The sequence below is a fragment of the Polyodon spathula genome, chromosome 25, assembly GCF_017654505.1.
Source record: "Polyodon spathula isolate WHYD16114869_AA chromosome 25, ASM1765450v1, whole genome shotgun sequence".
Taxonomy (NCBI): Eukaryota; Metazoa; Chordata; class Actinopteri; order Acipenseriformes; family Polyodontidae; genus Polyodon; species Polyodon spathula.
In genome coordinates, this window is record NC_054558.1 from 6,650,678 (window position 1) to 6,673,221 (window position 22,544).

The 22,544-nt window shown below is 42.2% G+C and overlaps 2 protein-coding genes across 3 annotated transcripts; both read right to left on the minus strand.

The window, feature by feature from the left end:
* Positions 1 to 7,603: 7,603 nt before the first annotated feature.
* LOC121299498 (small nuclear ribonucleoprotein E) lies at positions 7,604 to 11,270 on the minus strand. Its single transcript, XM_041227244.1, has 5 exons — positions 11,057 to 11,270; positions 9,545 to 9,571; positions 9,160 to 9,222; positions 8,313 to 8,391; positions 7,604 to 7,893 (listed from the first exon to the last, which is right to left on the minus strand). The coding sequence occupies exons 1-5, from the start codon at positions 11,108 to 11,110 to the stop codon at positions 7,838 to 7,840; spliced, it is 279 nt and encodes a 92-aa protein (XP_041083178.1). The 5' UTR covers positions 11,111 to 11,270; the 3' UTR covers positions 7,604 to 7,837.
* Positions 11,271 to 12,167: 897 nt separating this feature from the next.
* LOC121299661 (zinc finger CCCH domain-containing protein 11A-like) lies at positions 12,168 to 21,740 on the minus strand. 2 transcript variants are annotated; one of them, XM_041227545.1, is made up of 18 exons: positions 21,639 to 21,740; positions 20,141 to 20,203; positions 19,504 to 19,716; positions 19,242 to 19,361; positions 18,882 to 19,005; positions 18,603 to 18,794; positions 18,103 to 18,219; positions 17,919 to 17,999; positions 17,616 to 17,726; positions 17,306 to 17,407; positions 16,909 to 17,004; positions 16,625 to 16,684; positions 16,018 to 16,509; positions 15,709 to 15,788; positions 14,872 to 15,604; positions 14,607 to 14,779; positions 14,228 to 14,400; positions 12,168 to 13,964 (listed from the first exon to the last, which is right to left on the minus strand). In XM_041227545.1, the coding sequence occupies exons 3-18, from the start codon at positions 19,555 to 19,557 to the stop codon at positions 13,724 to 13,726; spliced, it is 2,949 nt and encodes a 982-aa protein (XP_041083479.1). In that variant the 5' UTR covers positions 19,558 to 19,716; positions 20,141 to 20,203; positions 21,639 to 21,740; the 3' UTR covers positions 12,168 to 13,723. The 2 variants fall into 2 exon arrangements, with proteins under 2 accessions (XP_041083479.1, XP_041083480.1); XM_041227546.1 differs by lacking the exon at positions 21,639 to 21,740 and having other exon boundaries at positions 17,306 to 17,404; positions 20,141 to 21,370.
* Between the last annotated feature and the right edge of the window lie 804 nt (positions 21,741 to 22,544).

Sequence of the window (22,544 nt, forward strand, 5' to 3'; positions counted from 1 at the left end):
AAGTGTTCTGTAATACAGTATATACAAGCTTCCTATCCATGTTGCTGGTTGAGTTGCTGGCTGACTGATAGTAGGTTGGATCGAGTCTCAGTATGAGAGGGAAGAGAACAAGTCCCATTATTCAGTGCTCCATTATGCACAACCCAGTGTGTTGCTGGGTTTGTGTACCTTTAAGGGATTGTGTGCTTGCCTGTGTGTCTGTGTCTTTGGCTCATATTTAATAACATAGCTGTCCAGAGTTACTGCACCTCCCTCTGTGCAGGTAATGTGTTAACTGGCTCCAAGCTTGTCAGTGTTGCTAAAAAGTGTGAGAACTCTCCCGCACTTCCTTGCAGTTAATCCTGTTGAGACTGTTTCTAGAGAGAATTTTCCATTTTAGTTTTTATTTTATTTTTTTGAAGAAACAACTGGAAACAGTTGTAAACTTTATTTGAAACTCAAACAAAGCAATACTATGTGCAGTGTGTAGACTATATGCACTATTGTAATCATGCGTGATCTTTGTTGATTGATTTTTAATAATATGCTATGAATAATAAATGACAAGATCCTGGAGTGCCTTTCCGTTACAGGTGTAATAGAGCATAGATGTTCTGTTCTAACGTCAGGGGCAGACACCTTTGTACTGTCCAGTGCGATCCAATGTCCTTAAATAGACCCATCAAACCATTCACCAGGTCCTAAAGCACTTCGTGAAATATATTTTGGATCAAACTGTTCTGTCCAAGTGGTATTCCAATGAATGTGACTGCTTGATTGAGTTGATCCAGATTGGAGAATACAAGGTGCGGAGACTGACCTACTTAGTGTACAGTCTGTCGAACTGCCACGTATGGATCGTGTTCTTTCAGCCGTCTAGCACCCACACTGTGGAACTCCCTACCTAGGGACATTAGAAGCATCTACTCCCTTCCCCACATATAAAAACATTTTTGTTTGATCACGTTTTTAGTTCAAATTCCCTGTGTATATGGGGCACTATATTAAATGTAAATGTGAATGATTGATTGATTGATTGATTGAAGTATAACCTCCACTCACTGTTAAGCGTGCACTGTACGGGGTGTACAGTATCAGAAGCAGGGATAAAGGGGTTAACTTTAGATTGGTGCTACACTTCAGAGTCAAGCATGCTGGTGGAAACTAACAGGGTAAGGAACAGGATACAAAACTCAGATAGAGACGCTGGTAGCACAAAGTGAAAAAACCCTGCTAATTGGGGAGATTGCTGCAGATGGGAGCTGCTCTGCTCTTGTATGGCTAATTATAGGGTACCTACCGCTCTGTCTGCTCATCTATTCACCATATAAAGCTACCCACCCCTTCATTTCACTCAGAACGAGGGCACTCTTGCAAGAGATGATAATCGCAACAGATCTTTTTTTTTTTTTTTTACCATGCAAGGCTGTGGTCCTGTAAACAGCTGTAGGTTAACCCAGGTGATCCATTTGAATAATTATTAACATGTGCCATGCAGGGTTTTGCTGTGCTAGCACCTCATGCATGCTGCTTTGCTGTTTCAAAACCACTGCTCTATTTTAAAACAAGTCTGAACAATTTTCATTAAAAAAAGCAACAGGAACCGCTCAGTCAAGTCTGTTTTGAAAATTAACCTTCAAACATAAGAGCAAGGAGTAGACTTCATTAACTTTTTACAACAAAACTGGACAATAGCACCATTTAAAATAAAAAGTTAAAAGAATAACCTGGAAAAATTGTTCTCATATATTTATCCAAAATGTAATCAAGTAGCTTTAATAGAAAAATAACTAAAAACAAACACATTTTAGCTACTGGTACAATATTTCAATGTAATATATTTGCAATGAGCATTAGCCCACATCGCAATACAACAGTAGCATCATTGTCAGAAGTGCCAGTCTCTGCTTGAAAGAGGCACAGGGCTGGATGGCAGGCTGGGGGTGTTCAGGTCAGGACTGGGGATGAGGTCATTCGCAGTCCCCATCAATGACCGTAGCTAGAGCTATTTCCTGGAACTTTTTATGAGCGCATAAAACAATGTTCAGATTAATAAATGAAGGAGGACAGGTTGGTTTTTTAATTCAGGTCAGAATCATATAAAATGTGACTAAAAAAACACACACACTCTGAACATTAACAAACAGACATATAAAAACTTAAAAAAAAAACGCAAAATCAAACCACACACTCCATTGACAATGCTGACTGAAGCACAAAGATCAGCTTCACAGTGCTATGTGGGGCAGATTGGTGTTTGCATGTTGGCAAGCCCAGCTCACCTTCTCAGTAAAGCAATAACCAATAGCCAAGCTAATTAACCGCAAAAGTCAAATACAGATAAAACTCAGCTATTTTTTAAAGCGATAAATAAGAAGTTTGGTGAATAGCTGAATAAGTGTTTCATTCTGTTCGCTGAGGTTTTTCCAGTGCATTTCTGTAATATTTGAATGCACAGTGAGTTAGGAACATCCAGTTTGTCCACAAGGCTGATCCATGGATTTGAATGCTACTCGGACATCTGCTAATTTAGTAGGTGCGAATCTGGCAAGTGGAATGAGCTTAGCAGTCTAAACTTAGACACCCTGGGCATCTGTACACACAAATAACCAGCACAGAACTCAACACAATTCTGCTGTGCTTAGGAGAGGCCAGGGCTGAACAGCTGGGAGTGCTCGGTGTGTTCAGGGGGAGGTATGCTTTGCTGCAGAGCTGTTTGGGAATGCTTTCATGGCACCTGGGAGCACACTTCCTTTACCTGGGTACAGCTCAGACAGCACAGGTTCGTATCAACCTGACAAAGTTGTTACTTCGTGGGACGCAGAAGAAACAAACCTCATTAATAAGACTACTGACAGCTGCGGGAAAGACCGGAAATAAAAACAGCCACAAATGTTTGTTCAACGTCGTCCATCTTCGCTTGTTTGCATATATTCAATCAATCCCACAAACCAACATGACCTTTTGCTGCCTCTCTACTACTTCCTCAGTCAGCTATACCTGGGAAAATGACACCGGAACGCAACCTTCTTTAACTACCCCTTGCCCAGTACCTGGGAAAAGGCATAGGAAACGAGGCATTAGAAGCGCATTGCCACACCAGGTTGCACAAACAGCGGTATAGAAGAGACTGGTACGCAGGCATTGGAAGTGAATGGAATAGTCACCCAAACATAAACTGTGGTACCCACTTCACCTGTTCCAGAGCATTCGCACTGACCAATGGCTAATGAAAGGCAGAACTTCCCCAGTGCTTTGATAAACAAAGAGCAGTGGTCTGTGAAGCAACTTGAAATCCTGATCACGGAGGCGCGGCTTCACGGGAGCGTTACACCAAATGAATGCAACAGCCCATGGCATGGGGTCCCGTTTAAAAACACTTGCAAGTATTAACTTGAAGTCAATGGCAGTGGCAGTGCTGCTGCCCCCCCCCCCCCCTTTACTGCTCCAAGGGGCCTCACAGTACTGTACATTTGATTAAAACACACAACAAAGAAGCCCACTCCTGTGTGGCGCTGGAAGAAATATCAGTGGTGCCCAACACAAAGGGAGAGCTGAAAATAGCCGGAGCACAATGAAACCTGCCACAGCGTCTATGAGATAATGTCTAATTGGAAACAGTGAGGCCATTCTCCTGCTGTCATTTGCCCCATTGTCCTCGCTTCCCATTGGCTCGCTGCGATTGTTCCCCGCTATTGTCCCCCTCGCCTCTCGCCGTATTGTTATAATTTCATTACTTGTCTTTCTTTTGTTCCCTTCTCCTTTTCTCTCTCTCTCTCTCTCTCTCTCTCTCTCTCTCTCTCTCTCTCTCTCTCTCTCTCTGCTTTTGTTCCTGCTTTTTTGGAAGTGTGTTTTTGTGTGTGTGTATGTGTGTGTGTGTGTGAAAGCCATTTCTCTTTGCTGATTTTATTTAGTTATTATTATTATTATTATTATTATTATTATTATTATTATTATTATTATTATTATTTTACCTTTTACTGTATGAACAATACAAAGCAGTACATAGCATATTCTAGAGCACATTGAACATGAGCTGTACACTGCAGTGATTTGGCCAGTGCAATATCGGCTGTCTTACTGGTACCTGATGGTACCTGACCCTCACAGCTTGATAGTGTGAACCCAATTTTGAAATCCACTAATGTCCCAAGTAGACTGAAAGAAGAACATGACACATACAATTAAAGAGAAAGGCACAATGAAATAGATTGTGCTTGTTACAGACAAAGAATACTCAATGAAGATTCATTTAGTGCTGTTTATTTCACTCTAGTCTTAACCTGCAGCCTCGTTGCTTATTTGCCTGTCCTCATTCAAGGGATAACTACTTCTCCCTGAGCATTCATAGTGATTACCGCCTCTTGAGAGCAACTGGCCTTACTGCAACAGCCTAGACTAAAATCTAGTGCAATTCTAATGTAAGCTTGCAAAGGACATCATAGTTACCATCGTATTTGACCACACCCACTGGACAAGCCTGGCTGCTTTGAGCTGGGGAGTGTTCCAGGTGGAATTCCAGCGGCGTCTTGGGCAGTCCTGGAAGAATGTGTCACTGTGGAAACTCAGCAAGGAATAGGACAACAAGCCTGGTAAATTCGACCATTTTGCCATGTGGTTCCATAGCTCTACTGTTGAGAAGTGATGGATGCCCCCAGCACTATAGCTACGTGGTGTAGATGTCTCCCACAGCTTATAGGGAAATTACGATCTATGATAGATTTGTGTATTTTCTTCTATATTCAATTCTTTACAAAAACAGTCTCTTGTATTAGCATATGTGCTTATATCGAATATAAATACCACCCCCCCCATGCTAAGTGCATTATATGGTACCTACAGATTAAACCTTATAAAGCACTGCCGATCAAGCCATTGGTCAGCATAGCTGTTATGCCAGTGAGAGAGGAAATGGGCCCAGACATAACATTATCTACAAACCTCATGCAAACAAAATGGACACCAATAGCAAACCAAACATAATGTAAATGACGGAAATGCTTCTGGTTGAGACGGGAACAATATTATACGGAAACAACTTATATAATGGATAGAAGTGATTTCTATATAAAGAACAAGCACTGAAAGCATGCATTGGGAATGTGCCAGTCGGTCGGCGGTCTCACACCTGGCTAGTGGAGCTGGCTGTGGGGAGGTTGGTACAGCCTGTGGTTTGAGAACAAAGCCCTCGAGAACAATTAATAACAAAACACAGAAAGAAACAGGAAACCACCGCAAAATGGAAATCTGCCCCTGCCAGGGGTTTCCGCCGGGCACGACGCTGTGGGAACGGAGGAGACGCGACAAGGACAGGCAGACAGGCTCAGGACTGGAGGTAGGCCTGAATCTCTCACACGAAGAGCCTCCTTTGGCCGCCCCTGATATAGTGATTCCATTCATGGAAGAAGTGCCCAGCTCCCAAAGGATTGTGCGGGTTGCCTTCAACCATCCACATGGGTGAAATAAGCACAGCACTCCCTTCTGGGAGTTTTCATTTTATGCAGCAAGTACAATGTATCGAAAAGATGTTTCACCCTAGTTATGACGCTAGAACTGTTTTTCAAATACAGGATATTTCATATGTAACCAATTCTAGCTGGAAAATAATTTTACTTTTAATCAGCCATAAAGTTATTCAGAAGTGTGCCAAGTTTTATGAACCACTGAGCTTTTGAAGCCAGCAAAATTGTCTTGATTGCCGCAGGTTCCGTTTGCAAATAACCCTGCGTTCATTGTCATACAGGCTCTTTGAACTGTGGTGCATCTCAAGCAATTGAAGAAAGGATAATGAGGGGTGGAAAACTGCTATTCTGCAACTTACCTTATATAAAGGATCACATTATAGTTTTTACTTGCCTACTATTACCAAAGGGTGGTTATCAGGGTGGGCTTTTAGCAGGGTGGTGGTCTGTATACAAATAATATAGATTTATTAAGATCATTTGAATGCACAGTAAATACAAATACATATATAGAGTTGCAATGCATCCTAGCTCACACTGGCCATCTCTCTCAGAGCTCTACGGGAAAGGGAAAGAGAGAGGGCCACCCTGTGCTGTGTAAGTTTGTCCCTTTCTAAATCTGGGCAGTTTTTTTTACTTGAACCCATCTCTCTCCTGCCGTAGAGACAAGACAGGTGGAACCAATGTTATCGACCCCAACAGAAACTTGCAGAGCAAAAAACTAAAAAACAAAACCTGCTGATATGTGATAAAAATGATGTGAAAACCTAAGCCTGCAGAAACAGCTAGATCTCCACACCCTAAGCTTGTGGTGGCGTAGTTAGGAATCTCTTTCTTCTGACAGGTTTCTCCGGTTCAGCTTCCTCGCTGATAGAGAAGGTTCCTGCCGCAGAACCCCACACCTCATGCCCCCCCTTCCCTGAGCTCATGAGCTCCCGACCCTCCGAGCTACTGCAGATTTTTATCATACTTCCTCAGTAATAAAAAAAAAAAACCTCCCTCTTCAACAAAGTGAAAATGCCTGACAGGGCACCGCAGAGTGCTCTCTTTGCTTCTCTCTCGATACATATATATTTGTTTGTAAAGGAAGCACTATGCACCACAAACACAAAGCACTTGCTGTGCAATATAGCTACTGGAAAACGGGGCAGCATGTTGCTATAGGGCTTGTTCACAAAGTTATTGACTGGGGGATCAGAGATTTTATAACTCAAGGGATGAACAGGTTTTTATGTTTGAATATTCTTTCAAGATTCGAACGAATATTCAGATATTCTTTCATTTTGAATTAGCTGAATATAGTGACATATTACAACATCTCCTAGAAATAAACCTTGGTACCCCCATCAGATCAGCTTATAAAGGAGAGAACTCGTATATAATGCTGGATTTTCAGACTTTGACTCTGCACTGCACCAGACCCATTTTAAATCATGACGCACGCTTTCATCGCGATGGAGACAACAGCATTGCATTGCATTGTTGCTGTTAGGCGCACGGAAAACGACAAGAGATTCTGCGTTTGCTTAAGATTTAAACTTAATCACAATATATCTATACCCATTCTCTGTTTAAAGTCTCAACCTGTAAAATGGATAAGTTGAGACTTCACTTGTACAATTATAGGTTGCAACAAAGCAGTTTAGGGAACCCCCTGGTGGTCAAAGTTCTAAACTACTTCACAATTAAGAGACCTGAACAACTGGTTAGTGCACACTACTTTTTTTCTCTGCAGATGACAAACAAGTACCTACAGGTGGCTCAAGTCCTGGATCACAAGTGCTGGACTAAATTCATTCTTGTCAGATTCCAATAATAAGAGTGGAGGATAAGCTCAGTGCAGAAGGTGTTTATAGGAGACACCAACATCCTTAGAAACAGCAGGGTACTTACACTCTGATTCTGAAGTGCAGTTTACAACACTGTTGATGAAACTGCAAGAAGCAACTCAAGGTTGTTGTTGACTTGTCTTGCATCTTCAGCAATGCTATTTTCTTTTCACAAGTGCAACCTGCTTGGTGGCAGATCGTTCAATCATTACCTTCCATTGTGACATCTGTAAGTCGCCTTGGATAAAGGCGTCTGCCAAATAAATAATAATCTGGCCATCAGAGGCTAAATAAAGATTACACACATTAACAAGGCTCAAAAAAAACAAAAAAAACAACCAAAAATCTTTATTGTAACACAAACGAGATGAGCAAGAAATGCACATAACCAGTGAACAAGATCCCACTGGCGGTGACATAACCAGCACTGTTACAAAAGCAAATGTGACCTGGAGCTCCAACAGTCAGTACAAAAATACAAATATTATCTGCATTGAAATCGTTATTTCCATGTGTGACTCCACAGCCCTGGGGATGCTATTCAGCAGTGAAGAAGCTTGGTGTGCATTAGACAGCAACACTCTGCAATAAGGTGATATTGTCTCCTTTTATCATAAGCCGACCTGCAAAAAAAGATAACAGATTCATTTAAACTACTAGGTGTAAAATATCACTGAAATAACAACTTTATTTCTACATGCAGGGTGCTATGGATTTAATTACATTACTTTCAGATGTAATTTAAAACAGTTTCAGCACTGTTTTAAAAGACACATCCACATTGCATCTAATGGTTGCTCTCGCTCATTAGGTTTCAGAACGTACATCAACATCACAAACAGATTCACCCTTAGGTGCAAGGATTTTTAATTAAATACAATGCTGCATCTTACTGCACATGGAAACAACTTAATTGTTTCCTGGATAGTGGAAAACCTGAGTGCATAGCTTCTAGAGTCACACTCTCTTGTGAGTTTGCTGTGGGACTGTATGAACTCAGTCACCCGCTATGCTCGGCGGTCCAGTGTACACAGAAACTTACCGAGAGTTTTCCTGGCTTTTGTTTTCATGTGGACCTCCTCTGCGTCATCGAGCACCAAGTTCATGTATTCATCAAAACCCTGAAAGACCAAGCACAAAATCAACGCCTGCATTAACACCCGGGCAGCAATATGGGAAGTGTTCGCCTGAACAAGAAATACTTTTTTTCCTCATAAAACTATATATCAGAACTACTCAAAGCAGTCCATAGGTTTAAATGAATTATTTTTTAATAAAAATTAGGGTCAGTGCCAATTATTTGTTTTTATTATTTTCTCCCAGTTTGATATGTCCAATTATTTTTTTAGGCTCAGCTCACCGCTACCACCCCTGCGCTGACTCGGGAGCGGCGAAGACGAAAAACACGCTGTCCGCTTATTTTCACACTGTGGACTCACCACGCAGCCACCCAGGAGCTACAGCGTTGGAGGACAACGCAGCTCTGGGCAGCTTATAGGCAGGCCTGCAGGCGCCCAGCCAGTCTACAGGGGTCGCTGGTGCGCGGTGAGCCGAGGGCACCCTGGCCAACCTAAACTCTCCCCCCTCCGGGCGACGCTCGGCTAGTTGTGCACCGCCCCCTGGGAGCTCCCATACACAGTCGGTTGTAGAATAGCCTGGTCTCGAACCGTCGATGTCCAGGCTATAGGGCACATCCTGCACTCCCTGTGGAGCGCCCTTACTGGATGCACCACTCGGGAGCCCCCAACTTGAACCACCTTTTGATTGCTTGCTTATATTTTTACATTACCTGTTGGACTGGCCTGTTAGATGCTTCCGAAAAGGAGATTTATTTTTCCACTTTTAAAAAGAATAATTTCAATAAAAACACCACCTTAGGTTCCACTTACAATAATGCAACCTTCTATCCGCATGTTCACCTGCTCATACAACCACACCTGGATTCTGGAGCGCTGGAGGAAAAGAAACAAAAGGGAGGTCTGTCAGTAACACACACAACCTCTGTTATTACTGGCATTACATTACAGATGTCAGTGTCATCACCTGCATGTCAGGTGATAATACTGACAACTGTAATGCATCACCTGGAGATCTCCAGTATCAAGTTTCCCATGCACTTACCTGCTAAAGCATGAAAGAGGTGGTTAAAAAAATTTAAACAACACAAAAGTTACTGGACAGAATCAACATCTGCACCATGGCTGCGGTACATAATCATTAATAAGCTGTACTCATTAAAAAAAAAAATAATAATAATAATAAATGCATACTCACATTCTGAAGGTACCTAAAGATAAGATTCTGTGAAAGGCAAGTTAAGGCACACCACACAAAACACTGAAACTCTTAAGCTAAATATCACCTGATACGCAGATCAAAAACCATATGACCCAAATGCATCCATCACTGTTGCCAGACCCACTGCGACGCTTATGTCTGGCTCAAACAAGACCTACTGTTGGGGTGTTACTGTTGCGTGCTTCCATTTGCGTCTGCATAGAACTCACAATGGACAGTGGGGTGAATGTATTATTAGTACATGCATACTAGCAGACTACAAACAAGTCACAATAAAAACAATTGAAAATAAATGCTGCGGCCTTCAAATTGTTCTGTAAAAGGCAAAGGATAAGAAACGGCGGTATAGCGCCATTCAAACGTAACCTTATTTGACATGGTGCTACGCAAACGAACGTTTCTGGATAAATCTAAAACAACGGAACACAATTCAGAGAGCTGTGTGCGGTTAGCGATCACAAGCAGCCCTGCAGTGCGGGGCAGCCTCTCCCTATCAATTCAGAGAGCTGTGTGCGGTTAGCGATCACAAGCAGCCCTGCAGTGCGGGGCAGCCTCTCCCTATCAATTCAGAGAGCTGTGCGCTGTTAGCGATCACAAGCAGCCCTGCAGTGCGGGGCAGCCTCTCCCTATCAATTCAGAGAGCTGTGCGCTGTTAGCGATCACATGCAGCCCTGCAGTGCGGGGCAGCCTCTCCCTATCAATTCAGAGAGCTGTGCGCTGTTAGCGATCACAAGCAGCCCTGCAGTGCGGGGCAGCCTCTCCCTATCAATTCAGAGAGCTGTGTGCTGTTAGCGATCACAAGCAGCCCTGCAGTGCGGGGCAGCCTCTCCCTATCAATTCAGAGAGCTGTGTGCGGTTAGCGATCACAAGCAGCCCTGCAGTGCGGGGCAGCCTCTCCCTATCAATTCAGAGAGCTGTGCGCTGTTAGCGATCACAAGCAGCCCTGCAGTGCGGGGCAGCCTCTCCCTATCAATTCAGAGAGCTGTGCGCTGTTAGCGATCACATGCAGCCCTGCAGTGCGGGGCAGCCTCTCCCTATCAATTCAGAGAGCTGTGCGCTGTTAGCGATCACAAGCAGCCCTGCAGTGCGGGGCAGCCTCTCCCTATCAATTCAGAGAGCTGTGCGCTGTTAGCGATCACAAGCAGCCCTGCAGTGCGGGGCAGCCTCTCCCTATCAATTCAGAGAGCTGTGTGCTGTTAGCGATCACAAGCAGCCCTGCAGTGCGGGGCAGCCTCTCCCTATCAATTCAGAGAGCTGTGTGCTGTTAGCGATCACATGCAGCCCTGCAGTGCGGGGCAGCCTCTCCCTATCAATTCAGAGAGCTGTGTGCTGTTAGCGATCACAAGCAGCCCTGCAGTGCGGGGCAGCCTCTCCCTATCAATTCAGAGAGCTGTGTGCTGTTAGCGATCACAAGCAGCCCTGCAGTGCGGGGCAGCCTCTCCATACCAACTCTACACCGGACCCCGCTCTTGTGTTGTAAAAGGATACAATCGGCTGCACCATAACTTTTTGCACTTTCTGTCCTTGTCCTCGGTACGCCATGGCTGTGGGAGCGTGTGTGGATCCTCCCGCTTGATGCAATGAATTAACTGAATAGCTACTTTTAGGAAAAGCTCATTGACTCCCGTTCCGATCTCTTTCCCTTTCTCTGCAAACGCACACTACACGCTCTCTCCCAGCGAAATCCTGTTGCAAATGGCGGACTTCCGTTTGACTGCAAGGGCATATGGGACACTGGACGACTTCTACGTCTGAGCATTTCCAATCCATAACTAGATCGCCTAACGCCACCTACTGGACGGGTGTTAATAACGCAACGTATTTTTGTACCCTTTCAATGTTACTTTGTAATATGTTAAATTTACTACACGGAAGATTACCTTTGTCCAAGCTTTGTGTACAGCAGAAGCATCAGCCTTAGTTAACAATGCTGTTTAACTTAGCCGTGTAAGAAGTTATCAAACGTCCTTAAACAGCTGCAGTCATTTTTAAGAATTAACCTTACGATTTAGTAGAGTGCAGGAGGACAGGCTAATCGGTATAATTTGTGTAACACAAAACAACTTTGACATCATTTTAAAAAAAGCAGAATACAACTTTATTTACAATTTTTTTAAATGATAGCATATAAACATTTGAAATTAAAACAATACAAAATTATACAATTCAGATGAAGCACAATGAAAACGTCCTACACCCTACAAGCAACATAACAGACAACTGAAATGTAGATGCCGCTTTTGGTTTTCAACGATACAGGGGTTGAGGTAAAGCTAGAATAAGTAACAGCGGTTTTACCATTAATTAAAGGTCAGTCCTACAAATGTGATTCAGTATCCGAAAGCAGGTTGCCACTTGTTACAATACACACAAAGGTATTCTGCTGATGTGAATCTGGTAGAATCACACAAATTAGACCGGAAACAAATAACCCCTGAGAAGCTCATCCTTTTCTTTGAAACAACTCAATAGAACTGAAAAAAAAAAAGAATTGGCCTCATAAATACACACATAAAAAACACTTCTATTAGTTTAAATAAAAGTCTAATCTTTTTTCGAAAAAGGACAGGAACTTACATTTGGTACCTAAAGAACAGAATTATGGTGAATAGAAACTGGAGAGACAACCGTGCCACTCAGCGTATTACATCTGGATAGCTAGCGGCCAGTTTGTCTATCCTGGTCTCACAAATTGACAGTAAACAGGGCTCACATTAAAATGGAGAATTAAATAACTTTCTGGACTATTTTCAAAGTTTAAACTGAATTTCCAGCATTGTGTTTGACAAGAGGCATCTTACAGCAGCTTCTCTATATAAAGTCAAACCCCAATCACAGTTAGAAAAAGAAGAAAAAACCTAAACAGCACATCACACAAAACTGGACTCTCCAGTCAACAGCCTAGCCCCAGCCAAGAGAATTGGGGATCAGATCACACTAAATGTAAGGGTTATGCCACAAGTTATTTACTCTCTCCACAGTTTTAAAAGTCTCTTGTCTTTCTTGCTTGCTTTTGACAAGACAATTCCCTCAAATTATTAATGAGGAAAGTTAAGTGCTGGACAGATGCTTGAGTCAGATGGTCCTTGCCTGCTTGGTAACATGACTGCTGCTATAACACTCGCATTTAAGCTGCCGATACCTCCAAAAGGGCAAAAATCAATTCCAAAGAAAAAATTATTTGCCTATAATATGATATGGCTATAAAGGACAACCACTACTTGTTTGGGTTTACAATAGTTTTAGTGCAGGGGCACAATGCAGCTAGGCAGTTTATTTGTGAGCTGTCTTGTAGAGCTGTATGTTTAAGCCTGTTTTAGATTTTTCTTTTTCTGGTCAGGTGGAACAGTTGGTGACTTACATGAACGACTGCACATGAAAAAATTGTCCTTTTTGCAGACGAAAAATAAATCTAAAAACATTGATCGGTATTTGTTAGTTTCTGGGGACTTTGTCTTTCTGAAGAGTGAAACATACATACAAAAAAGCAATATGCAATTAGAATTCCCTTTGGGAACAGGTAGTAAAAGTCTCATACATTTAACAGCTAAATGCACAGAAACTGACCTATACTATATAACTCACTGGGAAAAGGGAAGGGGGAGCTTCTTAAAGTTATAAATTGAGAAACAGTTAAATTAAAAGAAATCAAATGCTGCCCCTTGTCTTTGATTAGAGATCCTGAGCATGCAAGGAATGCTAACTTGAGACACACCAGTTAAGGCAGTGCAAACTGCTAGTCAGGTGAAGAGGTTAAACCAAGAAGTAACCATTCTGCATTCATTACAAGTCTGGGACTGGTGTAGAGACAGCACTGGAGGCGGGAGCAGCAGTGGTTGTGGGGGCAAACGAGCCACTTCAGTCTTATCCATTTGTAGCAAACATAAAGCTCCAAGAGGTTCAAGGACCTAAAAAAAATGTGATGGGTGCTACTCGAAGCCCATATGCTGATTTTTGTTTTGTTTTTTTTAGTATGTGGTGCCAGCTCTGCATTCCCAAAAGCCCCTCCAACATGAATCTTAAGAATAAAAGAAAAACTTTTTTTTTTTTTTTTTTTTTTTTTTTTTTTTGAGTGACCTTTGGGTGCCTGTGCACTACCGCACTACCACCCCTTCCCCCGTCAGCCCCTCACAGCCTCTCTCCCAGGCGAGGTCCCTAGCTGCCGATCATCTCGGAGAGCTCCAGTAGCAGGTCATCTTCCCCCTTGGCCGGGTCCAACTCAAGCTCGTCCTCCAGCCGGTCATCAGAGAACTCCTTCATCAACTCCTCAAAGTCGTCCACCGCGGCGCAGCTGTTGAGGGAGGCGCCGGCCCGCGAGGACACTGAGCTCAGCCTGCGAGTCCTCACCTGATGGGCGGGCCGCTGAGGGTGGGCAGAGGGACTGGCCACCACCACGCTGGAAATGAAGAATGGAAACACAGCTGAGGAGTTTCAATTCATTTGCAAGCAATTACACTGGATAAAATGCACATGTAATACTGTTGACAGATGACATATACTGATGAATGCAGAGCTGGAATCCTTTCATGATTTTGCAATCTAACTTGCACACACGAATTACGACTCATTGAAGGTAGCAAACTAGCACAAGTTGTTTCACAGATTACTGAAAGAAGGAAGAGGCACAGCTCTTGTCTGTAGTCTAGAGTTCTGGTTTACCTTTCTGTAGCTCGCTGGGGCTCTTCTGCTGGGGTACTCTGTACCGCTGCTGGCTTGGTCCTTTCGGCCTCTGCCAGAGGGAATTTCTGCAGAGAGTTTACCGGTTTCTTGCGTGGCTCAGACGGACAGTCATTTTTGGGCAATGTCTCTGGTTTATCTGAATTTGCAACAGTCTAGAAAAAAAAAGCAATAAACACATAAAAAGATGAAAACTAATCAATTACGGCTTTAGACTAATCTATTTCTGCTGTCTTAAAGTATAAAAATATATGATTAGTACAAGCAGTTTTACTAAATTAGGTAGGGTCATTTTTTATTGATAAATCTAGGCAGAAAGCCAAGACAGGTTAAATAGTCACAGGGTGTCAGCCCTTCTCACCTCAGACTGCTTGTGGGGAGGCTCCTGCTCTTCCTCTGTAGAGGACGCGCTGTTCATGGGTTTCACAGCAGCTATAGCCGACGGGTGGCTCTCAGGAGCTTTACGTTTCTGTCCCAGCCTCACGGGGGAAGCTGGCTTCATCATCGACGGCTTCACATTCAGCTTTGGTCTCACTGGAATAGAGGAAGAGGGAGAGAAAACAGTTAAGACACAGGGAGAAATTCAGAGGTCTAGTGCCCATGCAAGAGAACCAAAAGAATATTACCTTTTGGCTCAGGTGCCTGTACTGCTGGTTTTTCAGCCACTGCCTGCTGCACTGCTTCAGGCTGGGGCTCCTCTGGGGTCACTGGGGAAGCACTGTCTTTTGGACCTGATGGAGACTGTACTGCTTTTTCTTCTACGACAGGGTCCGGTACACCCTCTTTCTTTTCAGCAGTGGCTGGTGAAAGCCGTTTGGCTGAAGCAAGGACTTTCTCTGTCGTCTTAAAGGAGACAGGAACTGTCGCTCTCTTTTTGTTTGACGCAGGAACTTTCTTACTTGGCTGGACTGACACTGGTGATGTCTCTTTTTGCTGGACAGATGTTTGGGAAAGCTGTCCCTCTTTGACAGATGTGGTCTCTTTCTGCTTGACAGAGGTAGGAACAGTATCTGTCTCGCACTGTTTGACACTAGCTGGTGATGTCGCTCTCTGCTGGACAGGGGCAGGGACAAGGTCTCTTTTTTTAAGCAAGACAGGAGCACGTTCTCTTGGTTGGGCAGCGGCTGGCTGTGTTGCTCTTTGTTGGGCAGGAACTGGTAAAAGCTGGCCCTGTTTGACACCGGCTGGAGCCTCCTCTACTGGTTTAAGAGGGGCAGGAGTCGTCGCGCCCGGCTCGATGGAGGCTGGTGAGGAGTCTCCCTGCTGTTTACGAAGTCGCTTCTCTCTCATGATCTCCTCAAAGCTCTTCACCAACACTTTCTCCACTGGGGCGCTGCTGCTCCCATTTGTTGTTGCCGCCTGTTGACAGGAAATAAAAATTACAACAACGGAGCCTAAACTTAAAACCCATTATATTCTGAATAGTGATGATAATTGACAATTGGTCGTTTTCTCCCTCTTACCTGCAAGGTGTCGGGTTCGGGGGATGGTTCTTCAGGCTCCTTCGTGGACTCTACTACTTTATCATTTTTACCAAGGGCTCCTAATAAAAGAAAACAGAGTCTAAACAAGAATAAACTAAAACAAAAAAAAAAATCAGTTTCTAACTATATATAAATAAAAAAGGGACACTTTTTCAAGGGCACCATTTTGGCAGGTAGCAGATACATTACCAGGCAAAATAATGCAATTTTTACAAATAAAAAAAAGTCAATTGGACAAAACTACACAAATACTATCATCTAGAAAATCAAACAAACTGGCTGACGTACCTGCTGCTTTGTTAATACGCAGGATCCGTCGTCTTGTGGCAGCGGCGTCTCTCTGATCTCCAGCCCCGGGGTTGTTCTCAGTCATCTCCGCCTTCCCAGCTCTCTGCTGCATTCGAGCTGCCTTCTCTCTGCGGATCTCCTCCAAGGTCTTCACCCGGACCTCCCCCGGCTCAGACAGCCCTTTCCCTGGTGCTGCCTCTTTCCTCTCTTTCTGTGTGTCTGAGGCTGCCGTCTCGAGGAGGAGGCTCCTGGCAGCTTTCTGCTGCTCCTCCAGCTGTTCCTGCTTCTTGGTGTGCTGGATTTCAGAGGTTTTGACATCAACGTTCACAAGGGGTTTGCTGGGTTTCTTCCCTGGGCTCACTGTCCGGGCTGAGGGCTGTATTGGGCGGTTTTGCTCCCTCTCTCCCTGCATCTTCAGCGCCTTCTCTAGTCGAATCTCCTCAAGAGTCTTTATGCGGACCACACCAGACCATTTTGCTCGATTGTCATTCCCTGTTAAGGTACAAATTCACAATGTAATCATCATAAATTTTGCTGTCAAATCAAAAAAGTTTTCATTTGTTTTAGGTGGGACAAAAGCATAAAAATATTAGTTAGCCCAGTTTACCTGTTTCAGTAGCTGGCTGTTCCACAGGAAATCCCAGACGTTTCCTCATTGACTTCGGCACTTGTGTAAAAAAAAAAAAAAAAAAAAAAAAAAAAAAAGCAGCATATTTACCCATCAGACTCAAAGACCGTACCAAGTTAAAAAAAAAAAAAATTAAATGGAGATAAAACGTTTTGTTTTTATAAAAGTAAATTGGAACTGCACTTTATTTCTTTTTTTTTTTTCTTACATTGCACTGCAGGACTATGGTTACATACTTAGAAACACAAGTGATAAATGTGTACCTTTATTGAGAATGACATCTGCGCGCTCCTCTGCGGAATCCACTTTCCTGCCTAGCCTCTCAGCAAGACAGCGCTTCACGGAAAGATTGCTCTCAACTGGAAATATTTGAATAGAAGAGAGAAGTCAATCCTTTATGTCTTAACTTATTATCTTCTTATAAAAACAACCTGTCTCAGTATATTAGTGATCAAATGGTCCACAGCATCTTTAGCGTAGCCCGCTTGAATGAAGAATTTACCTCCAACATCTAGCTTGTGTACGTTCATTTTACCGTAATTTAATATCACGTCTGGACCGATTCAAGGAGACTTGGTGTGACGTAAAAAACGAAAGCTTGCTTTCAACTTTAAAACTCTCTTAATAGGAACTTAAGTGAACCTTTCAAAAGGTCCTCACCTTTTTTTACAACTACATCTCCCTCCAGTTCTGCCTTTCGTTTGCCCAGCCTTTCAGCTATGTTGCGTTTCATGAAAGCATCACCTTGGACCGGGACAACTGCTTTTTAAAAAAAAAAAAAAAAAAAAAAAATTAAAAAAAAAAAAAAAAAGTGTTAGTTCCAGAAAGAATCCTGCAATGCAACAGTTTAATCCCATACCCTTCATACTCCTTGTATCCTCTAAACAACGAGCTTCGGAAAACACATTAATTCATTGCTGAGCTCAAGCGAACCTCATTTCAGAGGAGGTATGATGAATGCAAATCTTACCTTTCTTTGTTGAGAGGCAGGCTGGTCTCACCACGGACCTCACAATTTCCTTCTCCAGACCTGTCCTGTCCTGCTGTTCGGCTAGAGGAACGACACCACTTAAGTAATTACCTGCAGGAAAACAATGACTGAGACATCAACATATACGCTTTCAAACACAACACATCTTATTCAAAAACAGATATGGCTTGCCCTGCGACAGTCAGACAGAAGTGCAACTTTTCACTTCCAAAGACATCGTGGGCGACGCCACTTTTAGCAGACACAAACAGATAATAGTTTAGATACCAGAAGAATATTTACCAGATTTTATTAAATTCGCCTTTAATGCCTTTCTCAGTCGGATTTCTTCAAGTGTTTTAATGCCAAAGTTTAATGAGTCATCTACAAAACAATGGTATAAAAAAAGAGAAGTTTAAGAAAACAATTTGAACATTGAGTAAGTTTAAAATAGATGGTTCAGTCTGAGTGACCTGTAGAAACATGCCTTTGGTAGGACTGGGGATGTGTTTTCTTGTGCCAGTGATCACCAGGCCATTCTGGAGTCCATCAGGAGAGGACACCAACCCAGGTTTACCATCCTCTCCTTCATCAGAGACCTCATCTGCAGAAACAGAGGATACAGAGTGAGCCCGGTCAGACAATTTATTTAAATGTACTCTTATATACTTTCACTCAAAGTACATCCTTAAATCAGTCAATGATTTTTATTTATTTTATTATTACTGTAAAATTCTAGAAGACAAAGCATTTCAATATATATTATTAATTGTGTTGACTGTTTCTAGTGTCTATTTTACACGAGAAATCTTAAATAAAATATTTGCTGATATTGAGCTTTTCATATTACACGAGTAGTATTGGTAAAAAAAAATAAAAAAATAAACAACTGCAATTTATCTTCCAATGAATCTGTCAATCTGTGCCATGCTAATTTGCTTAGGAAACTGAAATTTTAGGAGAAAAAAAATTATATCCAAGTTGTACCATCATCGTCCTCATCTTCATCGTCTGCAGCATTAATAACAACGGGGGGGTGTGTGGGACTGGGCACATTCTCCAAAGTCTCTGCCTTGATCACCCCTCGGAGCTGGGGGTTCGGGGGGTTGGAGGGAGCAAGGGTTGGGGGAACAGGCTCTGGGGGCTGCACCTCATTGACTTCTTTTCTCATGAGTGGAGCTGTGTGAAAGTTAATTAAATATAAGCCTCTACACAATAATAATAATAATAAGCAGCAGCAAATCTCTTAAGAAGCAAGTTGCTCACTTTGACTGGGTGGAATGAAAACTCCATCGATTATGCGAGATTTTTCATGGTGAAAAGCGCAGTTCAACTTCCTGCATCCAGCAGGTTGGGTCTCCCAGTAGCAGGGAATTGCATTTCTCTTTTTCTTGAAGGTTAAAAAAAAAATAAGACAAATTTGATTAAACCAGAAAGAGCAATATTCTGTCTGGGCCTGCAACTTTTTCAGCTCCACCTTTCCAGTAGAAGTACAGAAACTGGGAAAGTCTGAAGCTTTTTTTGTTGATTGATCACAGCAGGTGATGAGCAATCTGATCAAACTAACATATTCTTTCAATGATATCAGAGAAGAAACTTGGTTGTGAGCGCTGATTTCACACTTACCTCGATCTCCATGTGGCGGAACTTGCACACTTTCCGGAAGCAACGTTCCTCCTGCCAGAGGTTGCAGACTGTTTCACTGCCCAGAGCTGCTTCGCAGTGACGAAACGGACAGCTGTCACCCTAGTGAGACCAGGCAGGGTGTTAACAAACCACTACATCACACACCTTCTATTGGTTTGTGAAGACTTGAACAAATACATTTAAAATCAAAATAACAAAAAAACATTTAGAATGCAAACTGATTATCAAGACAAGCCCTTACCTTGGAACAGGTGGAGTAGAAAAAGAAATAGCAGTCATCTCCTTGGCTGGACATTCTGATGACTTGTCTCTACAGATGAGGCTGAAGAGCTGATTGGTATAGGTACAACTCCTGTCTCAATGTAGGTCTGTCTTTCTTCTGATGATCAGGATCAACTGAAAAAGCCTCTTCTTGGATCCCTTCGCTTCCCAGACCGGACCAAAAGACTCTTCTCTGCGCCAAGTCAAAGAGGGGAGGACGGGGCATTACCATACTGTCTGCCTTATACAAGGATAGCCGGGTTACAGCACCTCAGCTGACCCTAAGTTACCTCACTAATTTTAGGATTTATATAAAAGGAACCTCTTTAAAGACCACACAACTATTGATGTTTACCTTTGCTAATTAATGATTAAATTACAGCAATCAGACTCCTGCTACTTGTGTTATGGGAAGAAAAAAAAATGACCATGTTTACATAGATTAGTTCCAACAGCCATGACTAGGTGCAGGGTTGAAGCTCCGACAATCTACAGCAGATTTATAATGGGCCTGTGGCTGCTCAGATTACTTTTACTGGCACCTGATCCAGCTCTGACCTCAGAAGGACAAACATACAGTTTAAAGAAATACTGTGTGAAAACCTGGAAGTCAGTACCTGTTGCTGTTCAGTGGGTCTGCCCCTTCTTCACCCACTTTCACTCAGCTTCTCCTGCAGGGCCTGAAGGAACACTCACTCCATGAGTTATACTTAAAGAGGCCTGAGAAACTCTTGTTTATTCCCCCTCTCCGTCACACAGCTTTGAAGACTCAATTCACCAACAGCCTTCTGGTGCCCGCAACTCTATGTTGCCCGCAAATCACAAGTACTGGAGGGAACAAGTCCTTTTTGGGGGGATTCCTCTCCTGTGCTTTGGGTGGGGCTGTAGCAGACAGCCCAGTAAAATGGGATGGACAAACAATTATAAATCTTCCGCTACAGAGTTCATTGAAGGGCTGTGATACAGAGAAATAGGGGAGGGGAGTTGCTGAGTTTTAACAGCAACCAGAAAACAGAGAGATCAGATAACGTCTTGAAGACCGTTACTGCTATTTTTTTTTCTTAATTTTTTTTTTTTTTTTTTTTTGGTAATGATTGATTGTGATCCCAATCCAGTGATCTTCTAGGAGGGCTTCCTTCTTTTACCTGATGAAAAACAAAACACACACTCCCCCATTCTTAACTTTTTGGTTAGACAGTGTTTGAAACTGCTCTGTGGACTTATTTAATTGCCACTGGCATCGAATGAAATCATAACAGACATTTTATAAACCCTCTGTTTTACATGCCTTAAATTAGCGGCATGAACCAAGATCCAATAAAGTTATTCATTGCATTTTAACAACACTGATTTTTTTTTTCTACCCTGGACCTTCCCCGATACTAAAAAATAGGACCAGGCAACCAGAAAACGCACTTTTTGTACAATACAGTGGCGTATACGCTTTCCCACAAAATGTACAAGTACTACAGACAAATACAAAATCACTTTCTAATGTGTTTCTCATTTTAGACGTAGTACGACTGGGGTCTAGAATTACAAACAGTCTTCATTACTTTATGAAGAAATCTTGTGTTTTATTATATTTCATTGTAGTAAGTAAGGGGCCATGTATCCATCAAGTGCCAGATTAAAAAAAAAACCCATCAAGTTACGTAACTACACGGCACCGTACTACTAGACTTAACACTTGCACGGTAAACTCAGTTTGACAATGTTGCATAACTTGATATAATCATGCAGTTATTTATTTATTTATTTTTTCAAACTATCATTTGCTGTTTGTTTTTGTATCACTTCCTTTTCCATTACAAACAAACACGGCATTTTCTAGGGTAACCAAAACGTTTCAATTAAAATGAATTATATATATATATATATATATATATATATATATATATATATACTACTTCGATTTCATTTCAGGACCTATTTGAAACATTGTACGAACAATACCGAAAATAGAGAGCCGTTCTCGTTATTTAGAGGCCTAAACACGAGAAAAAAAAACAAAAAAAAAACAGCTTCAAATCTTAAGAGAATCTGTAAATAACACCCGCCCCCCAAAATATACACAATTACCAGCACAGTTTAGTTAAATAACAATTCAGTTACCCGGAATATTTTAAAAACTATTTTTATGTGTCCCCTTTCACTGAATACGCTGCTCTCCCGGCGTCTCCTGCCTCGGCGTCTTCTTCCTCGAAACTGCCAGGAGCTAAGATGGCGCTGGGTTATTTTTTTTGTTGCCAGTAACAAACATGACAATTGATTGCTATTTTTCCAGAAGTCAATATGGAGCCATAATTCATTTTACTGTTCTTGTTCTTCTTCTTTGTAGGGTTGTTGGCGCATGTCATCTAAGTGGAGACAATGAGCACCCTCTCCCTTTATTTACGCATATGTAGTTATTTACTTATAACTTCTCCCATTTCCCTATGATTTTTAAATATATTTTAATATACATTTCTCTTTCTCCATTACATGTTGCCACCAATTTCTATATAAGGGGTCGGGGTTGGTAGGTGACACAAGTAGCTAGTTGTACAGGCAGCTAAAGCTAAGGATTTTTTGTATAGGTCAGTGAAGTACAAATTCCCTGTAACTGATCTTATAAACACAAATATACACTAACTAAAGGTAGTTCTAAAACACAGGACTGTGTGCAGGCCGAGGGCGTTTTATCTAGTGTGAGACAACCATGAGGAGCCCTTGGCTCTAGCGCCCCTGGTGGGATAAATTGACTCTGGAAAATTGCATTATGTTTAAGGAGATAACTTAAAAATTATTTCAACTGTCATTTGCAAATTGCCCCCTTCTGTAAATGTTACTTTATGTGTGTCATTTTCTTTTATCGTTTTTGTATTTGTTTATTTTCTTCCTTTCTTTACACCTGTCCAGGGACTGCCAACGAAAATGAGCTCATAGCCAAATCTGGGTTCAGTTAATCTTATGACATGTCATAAATGTAAAAAAAAAAAAATGTACGTTGTCCCTGTCAAATAAATAAATGACATGATT